This window comes from Petromyzon marinus, chromosome 40, assembly GCF_048934315.1.
Source record: "Petromyzon marinus isolate PM22_M1 ecotype Great Lakes invasive population chromosome 40, UKy_Petmar_22M1.pri1.0, whole genome shotgun sequence".
Classification (NCBI taxonomy): domain Eukaryota; kingdom Metazoa; phylum Chordata; class Hyperoartia; order Petromyzontiformes; family Petromyzontidae; genus Petromyzon; species Petromyzon marinus.
Window position 1 is genome coordinate 376,485 of NC_133706.1, and position 21,914 is coordinate 398,398.

The 21,914-nt window shown below is 51.1% G+C and overlaps 1 protein-coding gene across 6 annotated transcripts in view; it reads right to left on the minus strand.

Annotated features, from left to right (window-relative positions):
* Positions 1-20,140, minus strand: part of LOC116950729 (solute carrier family 12 member 1) — a 135,807-nt gene extending 115,667 nt beyond the window's left edge. For 2 of the 6 annotated variants that reach the window (XM_032968744.2, XM_032968739.2), the window contains exons 1-2: positions 18,939-19,393; positions 7,637-8,277 (exon numbers count right to left, since the gene is read on the minus strand). In XM_032968744.2, the coding sequence (XP_032824635.2) occupies positions 7,637-8,230 (594 nt within the window). In that variant the 5' untranslated portion in view covers positions 8,231-8,277; positions 18,939-19,393. Of the gene's footprint in view, positions 1-7,636; positions 8,278-17,381; positions 17,487-18,938; positions 19,396-19,882 lie in introns of those variants that run through there. The other 4 variants (XM_076072995.1, XM_076072996.1, XM_032968742.2 and 1 more) reach the window with 4 other exon arrangements.
* Between the last annotated feature and the right edge of the window lie 1,774 nt (positions 20,141-21,914).

Genomic DNA, 21,914 nt, shown 5'->3' on the forward strand with positions numbered 1-21,914 from the left:
TTTTAAAGATCCGAAGGAATCAGGACACTCGCTGGGTTGCGGGGAGGTGGCGGTGGGGAGGGGGAGTAGTGGGATAGAAGCAAGGGAGAGCTGCTCCATTTCACCAGGTATCCAGCTATCGGGGCAATGAACCTCGGCTCACCGTCTCAAAAGCTCTCGTGGTCAGAGGCCAAGAAACCCTCGCTGCCCGAGGGCTCAGGCCAATCCCTACGCGAGCTCAAGCCCTTTAAAAAAAAAAAACACTCAAGCCCGATTCTAACCCTGACCCCCCCTTCACCCCGACTCTTTAGCAACGTTGGTTCTTTCGGTAAAGTCACGTAGAAGGGAAACAATAAAATAATTAAAATATAAAACAATAAAATTCTCACGACGTTTCGACTGCAACACAAGCAATCATCATCAGGTGTGAAAACCACAGCAAGAAAATTTGAAAAAAGTTTTTAGCAACAGACGACACCGCGGCGGTGCGCACTGCGACGGGTAATCGATGCCCACGGACGACGAGGGCTTTCTCCATCCCTCTGCCAAGTGCCTCCTTTCACTCCACCGTGTCCTGTCGCAACCTCCTTCGCACCCATCCACCCCCTCCCGCCCTCTTCTAAAAATAACCTTTAAAAAAACTCTTCCCATCCCGTTCCCAAGACACTTACATCCGTATTGCACAGCGTCTGGCGACAGCAGCCGCGGTTATGAACGGGGTACAATTCCGCATCGTGCCGCGTTGTACATCCCCCTTCCCTGCCTCCTCACACGCAGGTATAGCGCGGAGCTCCTTGAAAGTCGAAGGGGAGGGGCGGCAGGGGGGGGGCTCTCCAGGCTCCCACAAATTTGTGAAGGTGGTCCGAGAAAGCAAATAATCAAAAGAACCATGTGTGTGCCAGATTCGCACGCAAGCACTGTCCCCCCACCGCGCCCCCCCCCCCCCCCCACAATTCACTTGGTGTCGACCAGCGGCACAGTGTGGAAATGTTCGGGCCGATTGCTCGCTAAATGGAGAGCCACGGGGTTATATTTGAGACACCTTAAAACAGGCAGGTGTGGGATGACGCGTGGATTTACAGGGATTATTTAAAAACTCGTGGTAGGAGGCGTTTGATGGCGAGTACAAGGTACCGGCCACTTTTGATAATGTTCGTTTCTCCAAGCCCATGGGGACTGTGAGAACAGACAAAACACTACACAGACATCACGCAGAAATAGAAACAAACGAGACGGCACAGACAAGACAGATGAGATAGACACAGACAGTGTAGATGGTACAGTTGGCAGGACAAACGAGAGAGAGACACCTTACAAATGATGATACGGCACAATTTAATAAGACAAAACGGTTGATTGGTGAGTGGAGTCATGACCCCCGAGTCGTGGAAATTCATCAAATGGCAGTGGTACGAATCGTTACCTGGCTACTTTGAAAGCTACTCATTTCAAATAATAGATACAAACAATGCAATTCGGATTCATATAGTGGATGAAATTCACTGCATCTTAAAGGTATTAAACAGTAACGGTGGGCAATGTTATTGTATAGGAGACAGAGAAAGAGGCAGTCGGTCATGGGGGACAAAATAAATTTATTGAGCTTGAAGCTTGAACAGGGAGCAAGGGAGTCGATAGCACGGATGGCTGGGGGGGGGGGAATGGAATTCCACAATATGGGGGGCAGCAGAGGAGAATCGGCGACCTCCCACTGAGGCATGGTTGACTGTAGCTTTGACAGAGAGCATTGATTTCTGGAGTAAGGAGTGCGTGGAGGGGAGTAGAGTGAGATGAGAGGGGAGAGGCAGGAAAGTGCGTTGACAGGAATATGGTGATATGAGAGGAAAGGCAGGATAGCGTGCCGAGGAAGGGGGAGTAGAGTGAGATGAGAGGGGAGAGGTAGGCGGGGTGAGAGTTCACGAAGGATCTTGAAGGCGGCGAGTGTAAGCGCTCCAGGCCGGATCACTGGTGGCTCCGAGAGCTTCATAGTCGCAGGTTCAAGGCCGATAAACCCCGGGCCACACCTCCACGCGACACGCATACCCAGCCACCCTCCATCCTCCCCCACCGTCGCCCAGCGTTACGTTCAGATGACGCCTGGGCGAGCAGAACACGCGGCGCGGCCTCGCATCGCCGCACTCGCGCTCCCGCGTGACTCGGAGTTCTGAGAGAGGCCACGACGCACCGCACTTCACACGCCAACGTGACGCCGCATTGCACAAGCCACGTACGTGCAACGATTCGCTCGCATTCCCGACAACCCCGGGTGGGATGAAAACCAGACAGCGGCCAAGGCCGGCGTGTCTGAACCAAGGGAGGGCTGCCCTATTCATTTCCTGGCCAAGCTGCCCGCTGCGCGGTGCGTTGTTACGGCACGACGTCTGACGTTTCGCTCCACGTGCGGAGCCGGCTCCGGGGATTAACTTCCCCGAAGTCGTTGCGAAAATCGCGTTCCCGAGCGAGCTCCGAGCACACGGAGCGAAACGTTGGCACAACCCCAAAAGACACGCTGGAGGGCTCCACGGCACGACCGTAAGCAGACCACCTACACACAGTGGCTCAGTCGGCGTGCAACGTTGGGCCGACGTTGCACGTTTACTGGGAGAATTATTCCACGTGATGTCCTGACTCGGGGGGGCCCCAAGGATCACTTCAGTCATCTCGTTTCTTGCCATCTCGATCGTCTAGCCGCCAATATTTTTCCGCCTTCTTCGCGCAGCTTCGAGTCCACTCCGTTGGCCCAATAGACGTGACCGTCAGCGCATCACCTCGCCGCCAGCGTTCGGGAACGCGATCGCTCAGTCAACCACCGATCCCCCATCATGCACGCACGACTCAACGGGCATATCCGCAAGCCCCTAAGAATGGGATTTAGAGCCGGTGAATTGACGCATTGTTTCATGCCTAGCGGGCACTGTACATCCAAGGGCTGTGCAAAAGCACTCAGGTTGACGACACGCGGCACCGACTGAATGAATGGACAGATAAGCCTTATTTATTAAACCCTACCCTAGATAAGGGTCCATTGAGAACAAGGAGGGAGGAGGGGATCTCTTGTTAACCATACAGAGACCTCAACAGTTAGCGATGCCACTATCCTCTTACCCCCACCCACTCCCCCCTCCGGCCCCCACACCTGACTCGATCAACGGCCACAATTCAAGGTCACACAATTCGATTCCGACAATAGATTCTTTCGAATCCGTTTCAAAGTCCGGTGAATGTAGCAGCCTCGAATGGCTGCAGCGGTCACAAGAACCTCCAAATGAAGCATCGGAGGGGGAGAGTCGAGAAATAAACCCCGCATGGCGTTGGTCACCTCGCGTGATACGGTTGGTGCTTCTTAGAGACCGAGAATCGACGAATCGGCGCGTGCAACGCCTCCAAGGCCTCTGTTGATCTACCGCTGGACGAGCGCTTCCACCAGCCGTGTTTGTCACGGTGTTTGTTTGTCCATACTTCACCACGCTGGGCAGCGAGAGTTGGCGAAGGGCTCACGCTCCCAGCACCCACTGGGTGGTGACACTAGGGGGTCTCTCCCTGCGCAAATGAGCACGAGACGGCGCCCATAATCATTAGCAGTGGAAATTACACGTTCCTATGGCAGGAGCGTTACATGTGCAAAACAACCAGCGACTCATTGTAAAAAAAACACGTTATATAATATCTCCAGTACGCCTTTACGGAGCGGCGGCGCCAGCGGTTTCGCACACTGTGCTACGTACCCGGCGACCCGATTTCGGCGAACATCGGTGGCAAGTGATTATAATCCGAACCGGGTCCTGCAGCCCTGTCCCAGCCCCCTTCACCAACGTTTGCAGTGGGCCCACATGGTGAAGTATAGCCAAACTACCACCATTAAAAAAACATGCGTGTGTTGGGAGGTCTTCACGCAGCAGAGGCTTGATAAAAAGGGCCACAGCTGTTGACTATTTTCATTATGAAACAGGTAAGCCGTGGCACGATAAAAAAAAATAACTTAATTAAACTGTCACTCACTCGTCCGATACATTCCACAAACAAAGATGCACTGCATAACCCCAAACACCTTCCAACACTTGAGAACGAACAATAGCGCAGAGCAAATATCTGCGGTCTTTTTTGTTCCTAATGTTATTGCGATCGCGCGAAGTTATGAACTGCGTCACAAGACGAAGGAGGAATCCATTGAGAGATCTCGCACAGCAGCAGCAGCAAACCGTGGTTCGGGAATCAGAATCAGTATTTATGCTGGAGGAATCCGATGAGCTATTACGCTCTTTATCACAGATGCCCAGTAGGGGATGGATCAGAAAGTTACCAAAACTAACACTAAAACTACAAAAACTATTTGAGTGCAAAGTATAGGAAAGGCAAGCAAATTACAACAACAAAAAATTAATGAACTAAAACATATTTTATTTTACCAGGTAAAGCCCCACTGAGCTATATAGTTATTTTTTCAGAAGTGACCTGGCCACAAATGATCGCTCAACCAAGTGGCATATTATCGCGTGCAAATGTATAGCAGCTGAACACCCTAAAACACGTTTCTAAATGTGGAGGGAAAAACTGGAGGAAAAAATCATTACTCCACCACAGGGAGAACATGCAATCTCCAAATATACAGCAGGCGTCAGGGTCGGGATCGAACCCAAGACCTCCTGTATACCAGGCGAGGTAGCTAACATCACAGCCGCTCTCCTACAAACAGATTAATGTTGCCTTCTATCCTCCTCACAAGAGCGGGCGCAATTACCCACACACTCTGCTATGTGAATGTCACCTGACGGGCAAAACAATTTATTTTTCCCATGGGCGATGGAACTTAGACAAGTTTCATTCTGTTAATTTGTTTTTCATGCGGCCATTTGCAAACTGTCAGAAACCATCAGCTCACTAAGCTTGAGAATAATGAATCGAATCACACCTTTGGCTGCTCAGATTTGAAAACCTAGATCTCGGCAGGGAATCTGGGCCCACCCGGCCACTTTACACGTTTAGCGATCGTCCAAGTGCAACGGGAGAAAAAAATTGGCAGCATCCCCGTTGGCGATTGGCTCAATGGAGTTGCTTCTCCACACAGCAGCGATGCAGCTATGGGGGTCTTCATCTTTTCGTTCTCGAGAGCAAAACGCAGCCAGCCGAGGGCTACACAAACCTTTGCACACTAAACCGTAATCACGCTCGGCACGATACCGGTAACCAGGTCTAGGGTACAAATAAATTCCTGCCACCCGAACACAGATCCTCAGAGCAGCAGCAGGAGCGTTTCCCAACCAGCAGTGCCGTGCCACCTGTTGCCAATGTCACCGTTAGTTTGTCTTCACCAAACACGGCCCGTTGCACACCTATTTAGATTAGTCAATACAAAAGCGGACTAATGTTAACTTTTATAGCTTTTAATTAACGTTTTACAGCACTTTTAGGAGTGGTTGCAATGATGACACAGGGGGCATCTCCGGCCAATCACATTAATCTCGCATTGGTGGCTCCACCAGGACATCGCATGGGACAGGTAAACCTCCAGCATGCGAGCTAAGAGGGGGCCGCGAGGTAGGAGAATGCGTAGAATGGAGCAAGGCGAAATGAGAGGTAGGGGAGCGTGTGGGAGGGGAGAGGTAGGAGAGTGCAGTGCGAGTTTATTGGCAATTTGTGCTTTGAGGATAAAACGTAAATACTCATGTGTTTGAATAGCTCTTGCCAGGGACTCTTATTTCAGCCAGGTGTGCACAGGTCGACAAACCAGAAAATCATCTCCCCATCCGGCGCACCACATCCAGTATACCTCCAACGTTATTGCTGTGGCTGCAAGTCACGTGCCACCTTCCAGAGTTTAGTGACCCGGAAAAATAACCGGTGAGCGAGGAATCCCTTGGGCATCGCAATCGGCTCACGACGGCCACCCCAGACGCGGTTACAGCACAGGGGACGGATTTCTCCGGGCATTTCAATTGATTATTCTCATAATTCGCACGGAAGAACAAATTGCTCGGGGACTCCACAGTTCAACCGTGACATCACAAGAAATTGGTCATGAGTCCGGTTCAGAGCCATACCCTGCCCGGCCTCCGCTGTGGATTAGGAAGAGGCCCCTGGCGCGCACCCTCAGTGGACCACGCACAAATCACGGCCTGGATCCCCCGTGCCACCGGCGTGGACTTACCCGCAGTGTGCTCCACACGGGCCGAGCGCGGAGGCAAGCGGAGGTTTGGTGGGTCGCTTAGATTTATAAAACTTTCCAGATCCGCTGGAATGCGAGGTGGCCAGGCAGTACAGCAAAGTGGGTTTCGTGAACCATCTGTGCGGACTTACGAGTGATATGCTCTCATGTGCACGTGGATCTTTCCCCCAGGGTAAATTGTACTTTCCTGGATAAACAGAGGTATTATTATTAGAAATGCATTACCTGGCACTCTCTGTGCTCTACACACAACCCCTGTATGACGATATTATTTAAAAAATGGGGAGGGGGGGGGGGGGTCATTCGAAAACAAATTTCCAACCGCTGAAACGGAATGAGCAACGACACGACCTGCTCCCGTCTACCGACCGTGCCTTCTTCTGTCGCTCGCGCACACGGGGCGGGCGTTAAGGCCTAACCCATCGCCTAATTGGACTCAATTGCGCAATTTATCCAGGTGCCCACCCTAACGACTGCAGACAGTTTGTGTATCATCATCATCACCACATGAAGCTTGCCAATTAAAAAAAAAACGATTCGGTAGCAGATCAGTCTGTGGGAACGAGTATTGTTTGACTCGACGATAAGAATTTAGAAGCGGAGGGGAAGGGGGCGGAATTTTCAGTCAAGGAGCGCTCAAGTCCCCTCCAGCCCCCCCAAACGCTACAGCTCGGCACTGCACCGCGACTCTGTTTGGACAATTCGTTGCTGATATTCGCGCGGCCTCACGGCGGAATGTTCCGAACGAAATGCATCGATCGCGGTCGTATCACGCGAGTTGCACCAACGCAACAAAACCCACAAACATCCCATGCCCGACGGCGACTCTGCAAGGAACGTCACGGTTCGCCAGAGGAGTTCCAGGAACGCCGCACGTTTTAATCGCGCGTTCTGGGCACACGCGTGCGAGATATTGCCCCAGGAATTCAGTGGCATCTCAAGACTGTTACGCCCACGCAAAACATCCACCGCATGAAGAGCTTTCAAGGATGCGTGGTATTGTTAAAAAGGTGAAATAATTCCATGACGGTCGTAAAACGCGAACTCGGTTACGCAAAAGAGCACAAAAAAATCCTCTCAAACATTACCACGGTGGAATTGTAACTTCCCATTATTGGCATGCATCCCAACACCATTCACCAGAGTCCACAGGAGGAGCGTCTAAGCAGCCGCCAGTACCAACCGGTTGCCCCAACGTGCCAGAGCCACCCACGGGAAACCCCCTCCGGACACAACCAAGGTACCCCCCCCACCAGAAACGACCTAGGTGGACCCCTCAAAATACCTACGTGCAAGCCAGATGCCACCCAGCTTCCACCCAGAGAGCCTGGTATCTCAAAAAGGAATGACAGGTCCTGGGATACCCAGGTCAGGTGGCAACTCGCACGGTCACTTGTGTCGCCCCCGCCACTAGCGGCTCCAGGTCCCCGTGCCACCTACCCCAATTCAAGTGGCGCGCGCCAGGCGCCCCCCATCGTCGCGACCGCCCCTCACCTCGTCGTGCAGCTCGGCGAGCGTGGGCCGCACCAGCTTGTCGCCCAGGTGCGAGCCGGCATTGCGGTAGAAGTCGATGTGCGGCACGGCATCGATGGTGTTGTGGCCGAACGTGCGGAGGTAGTAGGTGTTGGTGTGCGTGTCGTACGCGTGGTAGCTGCCCTCGCTGCGCGACGTCTCCCCGCCGGCCCCGCCGCCGCCCCCGCCACTGCTGCTGCTGTTGCTGCGCGAGCGGCTGTTGACGAAGTTCACGCGGAAGCGCCCGGCCTTGCCCTCCTCCTTGTGGCTCGGGTCGCTCATGTTGCCGTGTGGCGGCTGCTTCTTCTGCTGCTGCTCCCCTTGCTCCCCTCGCTCCTCCGGCCCGTCCTCGCGAGCTCGCTCCTGCGCTTCCTCTTGGGTGCCCGGCGGCTCCTGCGATCCCCGCTCCGGCTGCCCCTCGTCATCTGCGGCGGCTGCGGCTGCGGCGGCCGCGGCGGCTGCAGCAGCGGCGGCGGCCGCCTCCTCCTCCACCACGTTCACTTGGAAGCGGCTGCCACCCAGGCCGCTGCTGGCTGCCAGCTGCAGGCTTGACATTTCACCCGAGGGTGGCTCCATTGTACCCGCTTCTCCCGTTCCTCTGTGAAGCTTCTACGTGGCGGTAGCTGCAGAGAACGGTGAGAGCAGGAGGGGGGGGGAAGACAGCAAGGGTTTACAGCGGCAGAAAAACAGTGAGAGATCAACTTCACCAAAGGAGAGGTAAAGGGGTCAAACATGGCCCCACGTCAAAACACGCAGCTTACTTGCACATGGACCTAACTTTTTGTGCTATCATGGCTCTGGCTCTCACATCTTTGCACTGCCTTTTCGACTTGCATGTGTTTTTCACTGTAAGATTAAAACATAGAGCTTACTCGCACGTACACCCAACCTTTTCCGGCGCCTCTCGATACTCACATTTGCACCGTTCGATTTGTGCGTTTCGTTTCCGACCGTTAATATCTTGTTTGCTCGTTGGGGAACATTCCTTAAGGATGTTTTTGCCTTTTGATTTTGTTGCCGCTGCTGTACTCACGCACCGCGGAACTCCTGTGTAAAATAGCCGGGCCACTCACTAAACAGCGTCATTCGTTTTTACAAATCAAAATCAACGTAAACATCTGTCGCAGTCTTGGACCTGTGCTTCGAAGCGTGCAGACAACTCGCACGCGCCCCGCCGTGTCGAGAGCGCACGTCCAGATCACCTTTTAGCCATGTGCGTCTCTCTCAACACGTCCTGCGTCTGTACACAAGAACTCCTCTTATCTGCCACATTATTATATGCGTCTCCTATTATCCGAGGAAACTGCAGGGTACCCAAAAACTCCTATTAACCCATGGCCCTCTCCCTTCCAATAATCTGTGATTATCCACGACTTTTCCCATAAGTCTATGCGAAAACGGCATCCTATTATCTGCAATATATAAAAAGCAAAGTTGTGAATGTGTGTCTGTTCAAAATGTTTAGCGTACTTCCCGACATGCAACAAACTTGAAATTTGCCATGTGGGTACTTTCCAGACTGTACACCATGCAAAAATGATAAAAACATATGGGGGGGGGGGGGGGGGGGAGCTCAATTATGCATTTTTTTTGTACGGCAAGTGAGCTGTGACGTCAAATCTGTCATGTGACCTGCGCATGTGGAAGCGTAACGCATTGTGGTGTAGTGGTTAGCGCGCTGCGCTATGAACCCGGCGACCCGAGTTCGATTCCCGCTCACGGCCACCACCTGTGACGATTATTTTTACCGGTCCTGGGCCTCCCCTAGGTCGACTCAGCATCAAACGAGTAACTGCTCTGCTGTGTGAACATCGCCACTGGGGAGACAAAGGCGGCGGGCGTGGTGAATTCAAGTCCCGGGCGAAGCCGGGTAGTAAAGCTAGTCTGCAATAAAAATTCACGGACAAAAGTCTCCACGTGGAAAATTCATCCTGTTATCCGTGAGGTTAGTCGCAAAAAAAATTACCTGGCGGATTAGGGGAGGAAATCAAATGCAAATAACTCCCACAGATAGGATTCGTGATATTGGTCGTCACCATATCACCGTCGCTAAGAGCTCTCCTGTATCTGCATTTCACTCTGCGAGTGTCCATGTCTGTATGATCGTCATTATTGCCATCATTATTTGTTAATTGAAATGTCACATCCCATGCGGCACAGCTCGACAAATCGGAACAAAGTGGTAACTTGAGATAATTAACGTTACTCAGGAGGAAGAAGTGATGGCAGAGCAAATACAATTATTAACAACGATGCGTTATGCACAACATAGACAACACAATGATGAAAAAAGCTGATCGCCTGAACTGCACTTGAGACTCTCTGCTGTCAAATTAATTGAGCAATTCATGTACTATCTGAACATAAGTGTATTTCGTGTGGTCTTTGAATGGACGAATTGTGGCTAAATTCATGAAATGTCGATGTGAGCTGTATCCAACCCAAACCACCACGAATGTTTGTGTCTATCGATCTGTGCATGCAGCCGTCTCGACTGGTGCTTGTCCGAGTGGCGTGTGTATCTTGTCTACATCGGCTCCATAAAGCGTTGTTTATCCATGACACACCATGGAAAAGGGTGAGTGGCAGAGTCCATTGCCATTTAAGGGCAGATGAGCTGGGAAGAAGAAGGGATCCCAGGACGGAAGTCCCCAAAGAAGAACAAAGTGGAGGGTACAGGTGGAGGGTACAGCTCAAGATGAACAGCAGGAAGAAGGAAGAGCCAAGCAGGTATGGCCTGGTGGATGAGAGCAGGGGTGGAGCCACAGGGGGGGCTGTGGGGGGGCTTAGCACCCCCTGAAATTTTGGGAAAGTTGGGATAACCGGATGGCTACTGCAAAATGCTGGCTGCCACCTCGTGCTGCCCCTGCAGGCTGCTTTAGCGGCAGCCTTTAGAACTTATCGAACTTATTAGTCACATCAGCGGCTCCGACCTATTAATAAACTCCACGTTCAAATCCCCAAAAAAATGTTTTATACATTTGTGGCGCCCGTTGGAAAGCATAAACACACTGAAATATCTCAGAATATTGAAGTCAGCACCCCCCCCCCAAAAGTCAAAATCCTGGCTCCGCCCCTGGATGAGAGGGAGGCTGAGAAGGGAGGGAAGGGAGGGGGAGAGAACGAAGGAGCTAGCAGACGTGAGGGATTCAGAGTGAGAGTGGCCACAGATTTCACGTGATTTATGAGAGGCTTGAGCCGCTGTAGATGGAGAGATTTGCAGCTGGCTCAACCTCGATCCGGAACAGTGCGGAATGGCTGCGATTTACGTTCGAACACAGCCTCGCAATTCGCCTCGCCCTATTTTGAACTTTCATTTGCGTAAAGCTGTTTACACGATTTCAGGAGTAAAGTATAGGCTGCGCAATGCAGCATTCGTGTTGACAGTCATGCATTGCACGAGGGAGTGACGGTGCCTGAAAGCTATAGATCACGACTTTCCAGCCAGCCCCGGCAGATGCGTTCCAGGGAAATATCGAGTGGGAAATGAAGCCCTGGAATTGACTTACAAACCCACGTAGGATTTGAAGCACCGAGTGCCTCCAGCGAAGTGCTGTTGAGAGGCCTTAATCGGCGCTCGCCAACTGCACCTTCAGTCTGTGTGGACTACACAGAGGACACATGTCAGCGGTGGACACGTGCAGCCGTTCGTGTCAATCCTCTTTGGGGAGAAGGGTGATTTCATTGGCCATACTTCACCACGCTGGTCAACACACATTGGTGTGAACGGGGATCAGACAGGGGGCATTAGAAGTACAACAACGAATGTGGCTGTTCTGATAACCACTTAGCCCCGCAAGCCATGGCGACTTAAGTTTGGCAGACACTCACTTAAGCGCTATCCAGGCTGAATTCCTGGTTAGTTTTCTACCTACGTGACTTCACCGAAAGAACTAAAGAGTATAGTTTCCTGAGCTCTGTTTATGCATCTACCGGTCTTTTACATGAATAACAAACAAACAAAAAAACTCAAATTTCCCCAAAAATTGTGGGCCTTAAAATAATATATCTGTACAGAGTACTATATAATTAGAGACGTTTCGGTAAAAAATGCTCCCTCATATCATGCGTCGCCGATTTAAGATTAATTTCAAGGCCACAGTGTTGAGTGGTGGTGGTTGTTGTTGTTATCTGTTTGTGCACCGCTGCCAACGCAGCAGCAGCATCACCAAATCATTCGCCTTGTACATTCGCCTTGTACAGGGCTGTTCCCTCTCTCTCTACACGTGGTCTACCGCCGGACCTCATGTGTACGTCTGGAGCTGTTTGCCAACGTCGTGTACACACACACCTACTACACACACACACGTGCGTGTGTGTACACGCACCTACTGCACTGTATGTGCACACACACCTACCTACTACACACACGTGTGTAGTAGGTAGGTGCGTGTACACACACATGCGTGTGTGTACACGCACCTACTGCACTGTATGTGTACACACACACACACCTACTACACACGTGTGTGTACACGCACCTACCTACTAAACACAGTGTGTGTACACACAGCGTACACGTGTGTGTGTACACGCACCTACTGCACTGTATGTGTACACACACCTACCTACTACACACACACACACACGTGTGTGTACACGCACCTACCTACTAAACACACACACATACGTGTGTGTACACGCACCTACCTACTACACACACCTACACAGCGTACACGCGTGTGTGTGTACAAGCACCTACTGCATTGTATGTGTACACGCACCTACCTACCACACACACACACACACGTGTGTGTTCACACACCTACCTACTAAACACATACAGTGTATGTGTTCACACACCTACCTACTACACACACACACGTGTGTGTACACGCACCTACCTACTAAACACACACAGTGTATGTGTTCACACACCTACCTACTACACACACACGTGTGTGTACACGCACCTACCTACTAAACACACACAGTGTATGTGTTCACACACCTACCTACCACACACACACACGTGTGTGTACACGCACCTACCTACTAAACACACACAGTGTATGTGTTCACACACCTACCTACTACACACACACACGTGTGTGTTCACACACCTACCTACTAAACACACACAGTGTATGTGTTCACACACCTACCTACTACACACACACACGTGTGTGTACACGCACCTACCTACTAAACACACACAGTGTATGTGTTCACACACCTACCTACTACACACACACACACACACGTGTGTGTACACGGACCTACCTACTAAACACACATAGTGTATGTGTTCACACACCTACCTACTACACACACACACACACACGTGTGTGTACACGCACCTACCTACTAAACACACACAGTGTATGTGTTCACACACCTACCTACCACACACACACACACACACGTGTGTGTACACGCACCTACCTACTAAACACACACAGTGTATGTGTTCACACACCTACCTACTACACACACACACGTGTGTGTACACGCACCTACCTACTAAACACACACAGTGTATGTGTCCACACACCGACGAACCCGGCGATTTGAAACCCGGCGAACCAGAGTTTGAATCCTGCGCACAGCCAACATCGGCGACGCAGATCCCAGTTCCCCCCTAGGTCGACTCAGCCTTTAATAATCAGTAGCTAGTGCGGGCTGTATAAACATCGGCACTGCGGAGTCGGAGGAGGCCGGCAGTGAGGTGCTGCCCCCCCCTCCCGCATTAGCCGGCCCGCACTGACCAGCGTGGTGAAGTATGGTCACAGATCCAGCAGTGGATTGACTAAAGTGCATGTTACACGGTAGTCTAGCACTGTGTGTGTGTGTCTAATGTACGCGTTTGTCTGTATGTAGGCATGTGTCTGTATGTATGCGTGTGTACGTGTCTGTATGTATGCGTGTCTGTATGTACGCATGTGTCTGTATGTATACGTGTATGCGTGTCTGTATGTACGTGTGTACGTGTCTGTATGTATGCGTGTGTGCGTGTCTGTATGTATGCGTGTGTGCGTCTTTATGTACTTGTATACGTGTCTGTATGTATACGTGTATGCGTGTCTGTATGTACGTGTGTACGTGTCTGTATGTACGTGTGTGTGTGTGTCTGTATGTAATTGTATACGTATCTGTATGTATGCGTATGTGTGTGTCTGTATGTACTTTGTATACGTGTCTGTATGTACTTGTATACGTGTCTGTATGTACTTGTATACGTGTCTGTATGTATGCGTGTGTGTGTGTCTGTATGTACTTGTATACGTGTCTGTATGTACTTGTATACGTGTCTGTATGTATGCGTGTGTGTGTCTGTATGTACTTGTATAGTGTCTGTATGTATGCATGTGTGTGTCTGTATGTACTTGTATACGTGTCTGTATGTACTTGTATACGTGTCTGTATGTACTTTGTATACGTGTCTGTATGTACGTGTGTGTGTCTGTATGTACTTGTATACGTGTCTGTATGTACTTGTATACGTGTCTGTATGTATGCGCGTCTAACGTACATTGCACGGCCTTTTTTCAATCCACTGCTGGAGGAGGGTCTCCCCCCCTCCAAGTCGTGCAAGTCGTGTGGTTTATGACCATACTTCACCACTCTGGTCAGTAGGGGTTGGTTAACGCGAGGACCATAGCAGTATAGTACAGCAGCATACTGTATACAGTACACGACTCCAAGTCTGTGTGCGTCTGTGCAAGTCGATTACCGTGCATGTACTGTATACAAATGCTTATGTAAGTCTATAACTGCATGTCTGACTGTGTGTGTGTCTATGTCTGACTGTGTGTGTGTCTATGTCTGACTGTGTGTGTGTCTATGTCTGACTGTGTGTGTGTCTATGTCTGACTGTGTGTGTGTCTATGTCTGACTGTGTGTGTGTCTATGTCCGACTGTGTGTGTGTCTATTTCTGACTGTGTGTGTGTCTATGTAATTCTGTGTGTGTCTATGTCTGACTGTGTGTGTGTCTATGTCTGACTGTGTGTGTCTGTGTCTGACTGTGTGTGTGTCTGTGTCTGACTGTGTGTGTGTCTATGTCTGACTGTGTGTGTCTATGTCTGACTGTGTGTGTGTCTATGTCTGACTGTGTGTCTGTCTATGTCTGACTGTGTGTCTATGTCTTACTGTATGTGTGTCTATGTCTGACTGTGTGTCTATGTCTGACTGTGTGTGTGGCTATGTCTGACTGTGTGTGTCTATGTCTGACTGTGTGTGTGTCTATGTCTGACTGTGTGTGTCTGTGTCTGACTGTGTGTGTGTCTGTGTCTGACTGTGTGTGTGTCTATGTCTGACTGTGTGTGTCTATGTCTGACTGTGTGTGTGTCTATGTCTGACTGTGTGTCTGTCTATGTCTGACTGTGTGTCTATGTCTTACTGTATGTGTGTCTATGTCTGACTGTGTGTCTATGTCTGACTGTGTGTGTGGCTATGTCTGACTGTGTGTGTGTCTATGTCTGACTGTGTGTGTGTCTATGTCTGACTGTGTGTCTGTCTATGTCTGACTGTGTGTCTATGTCTTACTGTGTGTGTGTCTATGTCTGACTGTGTGTGTGTCTATGTCTGACTGTGTGTGTGTCTATGTCTGACTGTGTGTGTGTCTATGTCTGACTGTGTGTGTGTCTATGTCTGACTGTGTGTGTGTCTATGTCTGACTGTGTGTGTGTCTATGTCTGACTGTGTGTGTGTCTATGTCTGACTGTGTGTGTGTCTATGTCTGACTGTGTGTGTCTATGTCTGACTGTGTGTGTGTCTATGTCTGACTGTGTGTGTCTATGTCTGACTGTGTGTGTCTGTGTCTGACTGTGTGTGTGTCTATGTCTGACTGTGTGTGTCTATGTCTGACTGTGTGTGTGTCTATGTCTGACTGTGTGCCTGTCTATGTCTGACTGTGTGTCTATGTCTTACTGTGTGTGTGTCTATGTCTGACTGTGTGTGTCTATGTCTGACTGTGTGTGTGTCTATGTCTGACTGTGTGTGTCTATGTCTGACTGTGTGTGTGTCTATGTCTGACTGTGTGTCTGTCTATGTCTGACTGTGTGTCTATGTCTTACTGTGTGTGTGTCTATGTCTAATTGTGTGTGTCTATGTCTGACTGTGTGTGTCTATGTCTGACTGTGTGTGTGTCTATGTCTGACTGTGTGTGTGTCTATGTCTGACTGTGTGCCTGTCTATGTCTGACTGTGTGTCTATGTCTTACTGTGTGTGTGTCTATGTCTGACTGTGTGTGTCTATGTCTGACTGTGTGTGTGTCTATGTCTGACTGTGTGTGTCTATGTCTGACTGTGTGTGTGTCTATGTCTGACTGTGTCTGTCTATGTCTGACTGTGTGTCTATGTCTTACTGTGTGTGTGTCTATGTCTGACTGTGTGTGTCTATGTCTGACTGTGTGTGTCTATGTCTGACTGTGTGTGTGTCTATGTCTGACTGTGTGTATGTCTATGTCTGATTGTGTGTCTATGTCTGACTGTGTGTGTGTCTATGTCTGACTGTGTGTGTGTCTATGTCTGACTGTGTGTGTGTCTATGTCTGACTGTGTGTGTGTCTATGTCTGACTGTGTGTGTGTCTATGTCTGACTGTGTGTGTGTCTATGTCTGACTGTGTGTGTGTCTATGTCTGACTGTGTGTGTGTCTATGTCTGACTGTGTGTGTCTATGTCTGACTGTGTGTGTCTATGTCTGACTGTGTGTGTCTATGTCTGACTGTGTGTGTGTGTCTGTGTCTGACTGTGTGTGTGTCTATGTCTGAGTGTGTGTGTCTATGTCTGACTGTGTGCCTGTCTATGTCTGACTGTGTGTCTATGTCTTACTGTGTGTGTGTCTATATCTGACTGTGTGTGTCTATGTCTGACTGTGTGTGTGTCTATGTCTGACTGTGTGTGTCTATGTCTGACTGTGTGTGTGTCTATGTCTGACTGTGTGTCTGTCTATGTCTGACTGTGTGTCTATGTCTTACTGTGTGTGTGTCTATGTCTGACTGTGTGTGTCTATGTCTGACTGTGTGTGTCTATGTCTGACTGTGTGTGTCTATGTCTGACTGTGTGTGTGTCTATGTAATTCTGTGTGTGTGTCTATGTCTGACTGTGTGTGTGTCTATGTCTGACTGTGTGTGTCTATGTCTGACTGTGTGTGTGTCTATGTAATTCTGTGCCTGTGTCCATGTAATTCTGTGTCTATGTAATTCTGTGACTGTGTCTATGTAATTCTGTGTCTGTAATTCTGTGACTGTGTCTATGTAATTCTGTGTCTATGTAATTCTGTGACTGTGTCTATGTAATTCTGTGTCTATGTAATTCTGTGACTGTGTCTATGTAATTCTGTGACTGTGTCTATGTAATTCTGTGACTGTGTCTATGCAATTCTGTGACTGTGTCTATGCAATTCTGTCACTGTGTATGTAATTGTGTCTATGTAATTCTGTGACTGTGTCTATGTAATTCTGTGACTGTGTCTATGTAATTCTGTGACTGTGTCTATGTAATTCTGTGTCTATGTAATTCTGTGACTGTGTCTATGTAATTCTGTGTCTATGTAATTCTGTGACTGTGTATGTAATTCTGTGTCTATGTAATTCTGTGACTGTCTATGTAATTCTGTGACTGTGTCTATGTAATTCTGTGACTGTGTCTATGTAATTCTGTGACTGTATATGTCTATGTAAGTCAATGAGACCGGTGTGCGTGGTGTGTGTGTCTACAAAGCAAGCACACAGAAGAAACACAACGAGTATCATCAGCTCATGAAGGCCGCCGGCACGGCACGCACGAGGTGGTGTGATTGGACAGCACCCCACGCCCGGCCGCCTTTGTCTCCCCCAGTGGCGATGTTTGCTACACACCGCGCCAGGCACCCGTTTGAGGTCGAGTCGACCTAGGGGAGGGAGGGGGGGCGGGTTAAGGACCCCGGGACCGGTTCTGATTCTAATCGTCACCTGGGAGTCGAACTGGGGCCAGGCCGGGTCGTAGGGCGGCGCGCTCACCGCTACCGCCAAGTCGGTTAACCGCTAAACCGGCGCGGAATCTTTTGCCTCTTAGCTCTGCGCTCGCATCTTTAAGTACACAAAAGGAGGGTCCCCGTGTCCACGTCGTGTCGTCTGCCTGTGGGCATCCCCTAGGTCGACTCGGCCTCAAATTAGTACCCGGCGCGGTGCATAAACGTCGCCACTAAGGGGAGACAAAGGCGGCCGGGCGTGGTGCTCTGGCCACCACCCCCACCTCGTGTGCCGTGCCGGCCTTCATTTGGTGCTAGCTGACAGCACTTGCCCCCACAGTGTGTTAAGGCTACACGGGGGATCTTTGTCTTTGTGCGCGCGGGACTACGCGTTTCTCGTGTGCGTCCACGTGTCTCGTTCTCTATGTGTGTGTTGCCGTGTGTCTGTAGTGTGTTTGTGTATTGTCTGTATTGTTTGTGTGTCTGTAGTGTGTGTTTGTGTATTGTCTGTATTGTGTCTGTGTGTGTCTGTAATGTGTTTGTGTATTGTCTGTGTGTGTTGCTGTGTGTGTCTGTAATGTGTGTTTGTGTATTGTCTGTGTGTGTTGCTGTGTGTGTCTGTAATGTGTGTTTGTGTATTGTCTGTGTGTGTTGCTGTGTGTGTCTGTAATGTGTGTTTGTGTATTGTCTGTATTGTGTCTGTGTGTGTTGCCGTGTGTCTGCAATGTGTGTTTGTGTATTGTCTGTATTGTGTCTGTGTGTGTTGCTGTGTGCGTGTGTCTGTAATGTGTGTTTGTGTATTGTCTGTACTGTGTATGTGTGTGTTGTTGTGTGTCTGTAATGTGTGTATGTGTATTGTCTGTATTGTGTCTGTGTGTGTTGCCGTGTGTCTGTAATGTGTGTTTGTGTAGTGTCTGTAATGTGTGTTTGTGTATTGTCTGTATTGTCTTTGCGTGTGTTGCTGTGTGCGTGTGTGTCTGTAGGTATGCGTGTGTCTGTATGTATGTATGATGTGTCTGTATGTATGATGCGTGTGTCTGTATGTATGATGCGTGTGTCTGTATGTATGATGCGTGTGTATGTATGTATGATGCGTGTGTCTGTATGTATGATGCGTCTGTATGTATGCGTGTGTCTGTATGTATGCGTGTGTTTATGTATGATGCGTGTGTTGTATGTATGCGTGTCTCTGTATGTTGCGTCTGTATGTTGTGTCTGTATGTATGATGTGTCTGTATGTATGTATGTGTCAGTATGTATGTGTCTGTATGTATGATGCGTGTATGTCTGTATGTATGCGTGTGTCTGTATGTATGATGTGTCTGTATGTATGTGTGTGTCTGTATGTATGATGTGTCTGTATGTATGATGCGTGTGTCTGCAGGCACCCACCTCTCAGCCTCGTCCGCGTGTCTATGTGCGCCCGTCCGCACAGCTTTGCTCTCTCTCTACGGCCTCTCTCTCACCCTCTCCCGCCGTCGTCTTCTTACAACAACAACAACACTACTAATGATAGACGCCTTCACACACACACACAGCCCACCCCTGCTGATGAATGAGAAATGTCTCTGTGCCCGGTGGCCGTTGAGCTCCGCGAGCGGCTTCACGTGCAGCCGCCGGCCGCTTACAACGCCAGTGGCGAGCAGCAGCTACAACTACAGCTGTAGCAGCTGCTACAACTACAACTACAGCTGTAGCAGCTGCTACAACTACAGCTGTAGCAGCTGCTACAACTACAACTACAGCTGTAGCAGCAGGTACAACTACAGCTGTAGCAGCAGCTACAACTACAGCTGTAGCAGCAGCTACAACTACAGCTGTAGCAGCTGCTACAACTACAACTACAGCTGTAGCAGCTGCTACAACTACAGCTGTAGCAGCTGCTACAACTACAACTACAGCTGTAGCAGCAGGTACAACTACAGCTGTAGCAGCAGGTACAACTACAGCTGTAGCAGCAGCTACAACTACAGCTGCAGCAGCAGCTACAACTACAGCTGTAGCAGCAGCTACAACTACAGCTGCTACAGCAGTAGTTACAGCAGCTACAGCAGCAGCTACAACAGCTGCTACAACAGCTACTACAGCAGCTACAGAAGCTACAACAGCAGCTGCTACAACAGCTACTACTACAGCAGCAGCAGCAGCAGCCCGAATGAGCCGCGGCAGTCGCCCGCCTCCCCCTCTTTATTGCGGCTTCTCCGCGTGACGCGCGAGGCCCTCGACTCTCTGTGGGCGGTGACCGGGAGCCGAACCCGGGGGCATCTGCCTGCCTGCCCGCCCCCCCGAGTCACGGGCTAAGGCATCCAGTCACTGGCGGCAGCAGCAGCACCAACCTCCTCCTCCTTCTCCTCCTTCTCCTCCTTCCTTCCTTCTCCGCGTAAGCCACGAGCAGATGCTAAGCGCTCGTCCGAGCCGTCACCACCGCCGCCGCCGTCTTCACACGCACGGCGCCCGTGGCGTGGTGTGGTACAGCAGCAGCAGCGGCAGCGTCGTCGTTCTGATTATTCATGAGCTAGGCGGCGTTATCCTTCGCGCTGTGGGGGCTGCGATCCCAGATTAATTCATCTTCAACGGCCGAACTCGCAACTCGCGCCACCCTCGCGTGGCCGGGTCTACGTTGGCGCACACACACACACACGTGTACGTGTGTGTACACGCGTACACGCACGTACACACGTGTACGTGTGTGTACACGCGTGCGCGCGCTCACGCGCACGCGCACGCACGTGTACGCGCACGCACGTGTACGCACACGCACGTGTACGCACACGCACGCGTACGCACACGCACGCGTGCGCACACGCACGCGTACGCACACGCACGCGCACGCACACGCACGCGCACGCACACGCACGTGTACGCGCACGCACACGCACGTGTACACGCGCACGCACACGCACGTGTACACGCGTACGCACGCACACGCACGCGTACGCACGCACACGCACGTGTACGCACGCACACGCACGTGTACGCACGCACACGCACGTGTACGCACGCACACGCACGTGTACGCACGCACACGCACGTGTACGCACGCACACGCACGTGTACGCACGCACACGCACGTGTACGCACGCACACGCACGTGTACGCACGCACACGCACGTGTACACGTGTCTAACGAGGGTGAGCGGCCGTTGCAGTGGCTGAGCGCTACGCTGCGCTACGGACCCGGGCGTCCCGAGTTCGATTCACGGTCACCACCGGTGACGTTTATCTGAACCTGTTCCTGGGCCTCCCCTAGGTCGACTCGGCCTCAATGAGTACCTGGTGCGGTGTATAAATATCGCCACTAGGGAGACAAAGGCGGCCGGACGTGGTGCTGGCCACCCACTCCCTCTCGTGTGCCGTGCCGGCCTGCATAGGTGCTCACAAATAGCACTTGCCCCAACAGTCTGTTAAGGCTATACGGGGGATATTTGTCTTTCACATCCAACAGTGGCCAATCCACTGCTGGATGAGCCCAATAAACATGGCACGTTGGAACCGTTGGACCACGTTTACGACGAACGCCTCCCCTCATCCACAACGTGCAGGGACATAGGGACGAGTTGCCTGGCTGGTTGACTATGGGACGAGTTGCCTGGCTGGTTGACTATGGGACGAGTTGCCGGGCTGGTTGACGATGGGACGAGTTGCCTGGCTGGTTGACGATGGGACGAGTTGCCTGGCTGGTTGACTATGGGACGAGTTGCCGGGCTGGTTGACTATGGGACGAGTTGCCGGGCTGGTTGACGATGGGACGAGTTGCCTGGCTAGTTGACGATGGGACGAGTTGCCTGGCTGGTTGACGATGGGACGAGTTGCCTGGCTGGTTGACGATGGGACGAGTTGCCTGGCTGGTTGACTATGGGACGAGTTGCCGGGCTGGTTGACGATGGGACGAGTTTCCTGGCTGGTTGACGATGGGACGAGTTGCCTGGCTGGTCGACGATGGTACGAGTTGCCTGGCTGGTTGACTATGGGACGAGTTGCCTGGCTGGTTAACGATGGGACGAGTTGCCTGGCTGGTTGACTATGGGACGAGTTGCCTGGCTGGTTGACTATGGGACGAGTTGCCGGGCTGGTTGACTATGGGACGAGTTGCCTGGCTGGTTGACGATGGGACGAGTTGCCTGGTTGGTTGACGATGGGACGAGTTGCCTGGCTGGTTGACTATGGGACGAGTTGCCTGGCTGGTTGACTATGGGACGAGTTGCCGGGTTGGTCGACGATGGGACGAGTTGCCGGGCTGGTTGACTATGGGACGAGTAGCCTGGCTGGTTGACTATGGGACGAGTTGCCGGGCTGGTTGACGATGGGACGAGTTGCCTGGCTGGTTGACTATGGGACGAGTTGCAGGGCTGGTTGACTATGGGACGA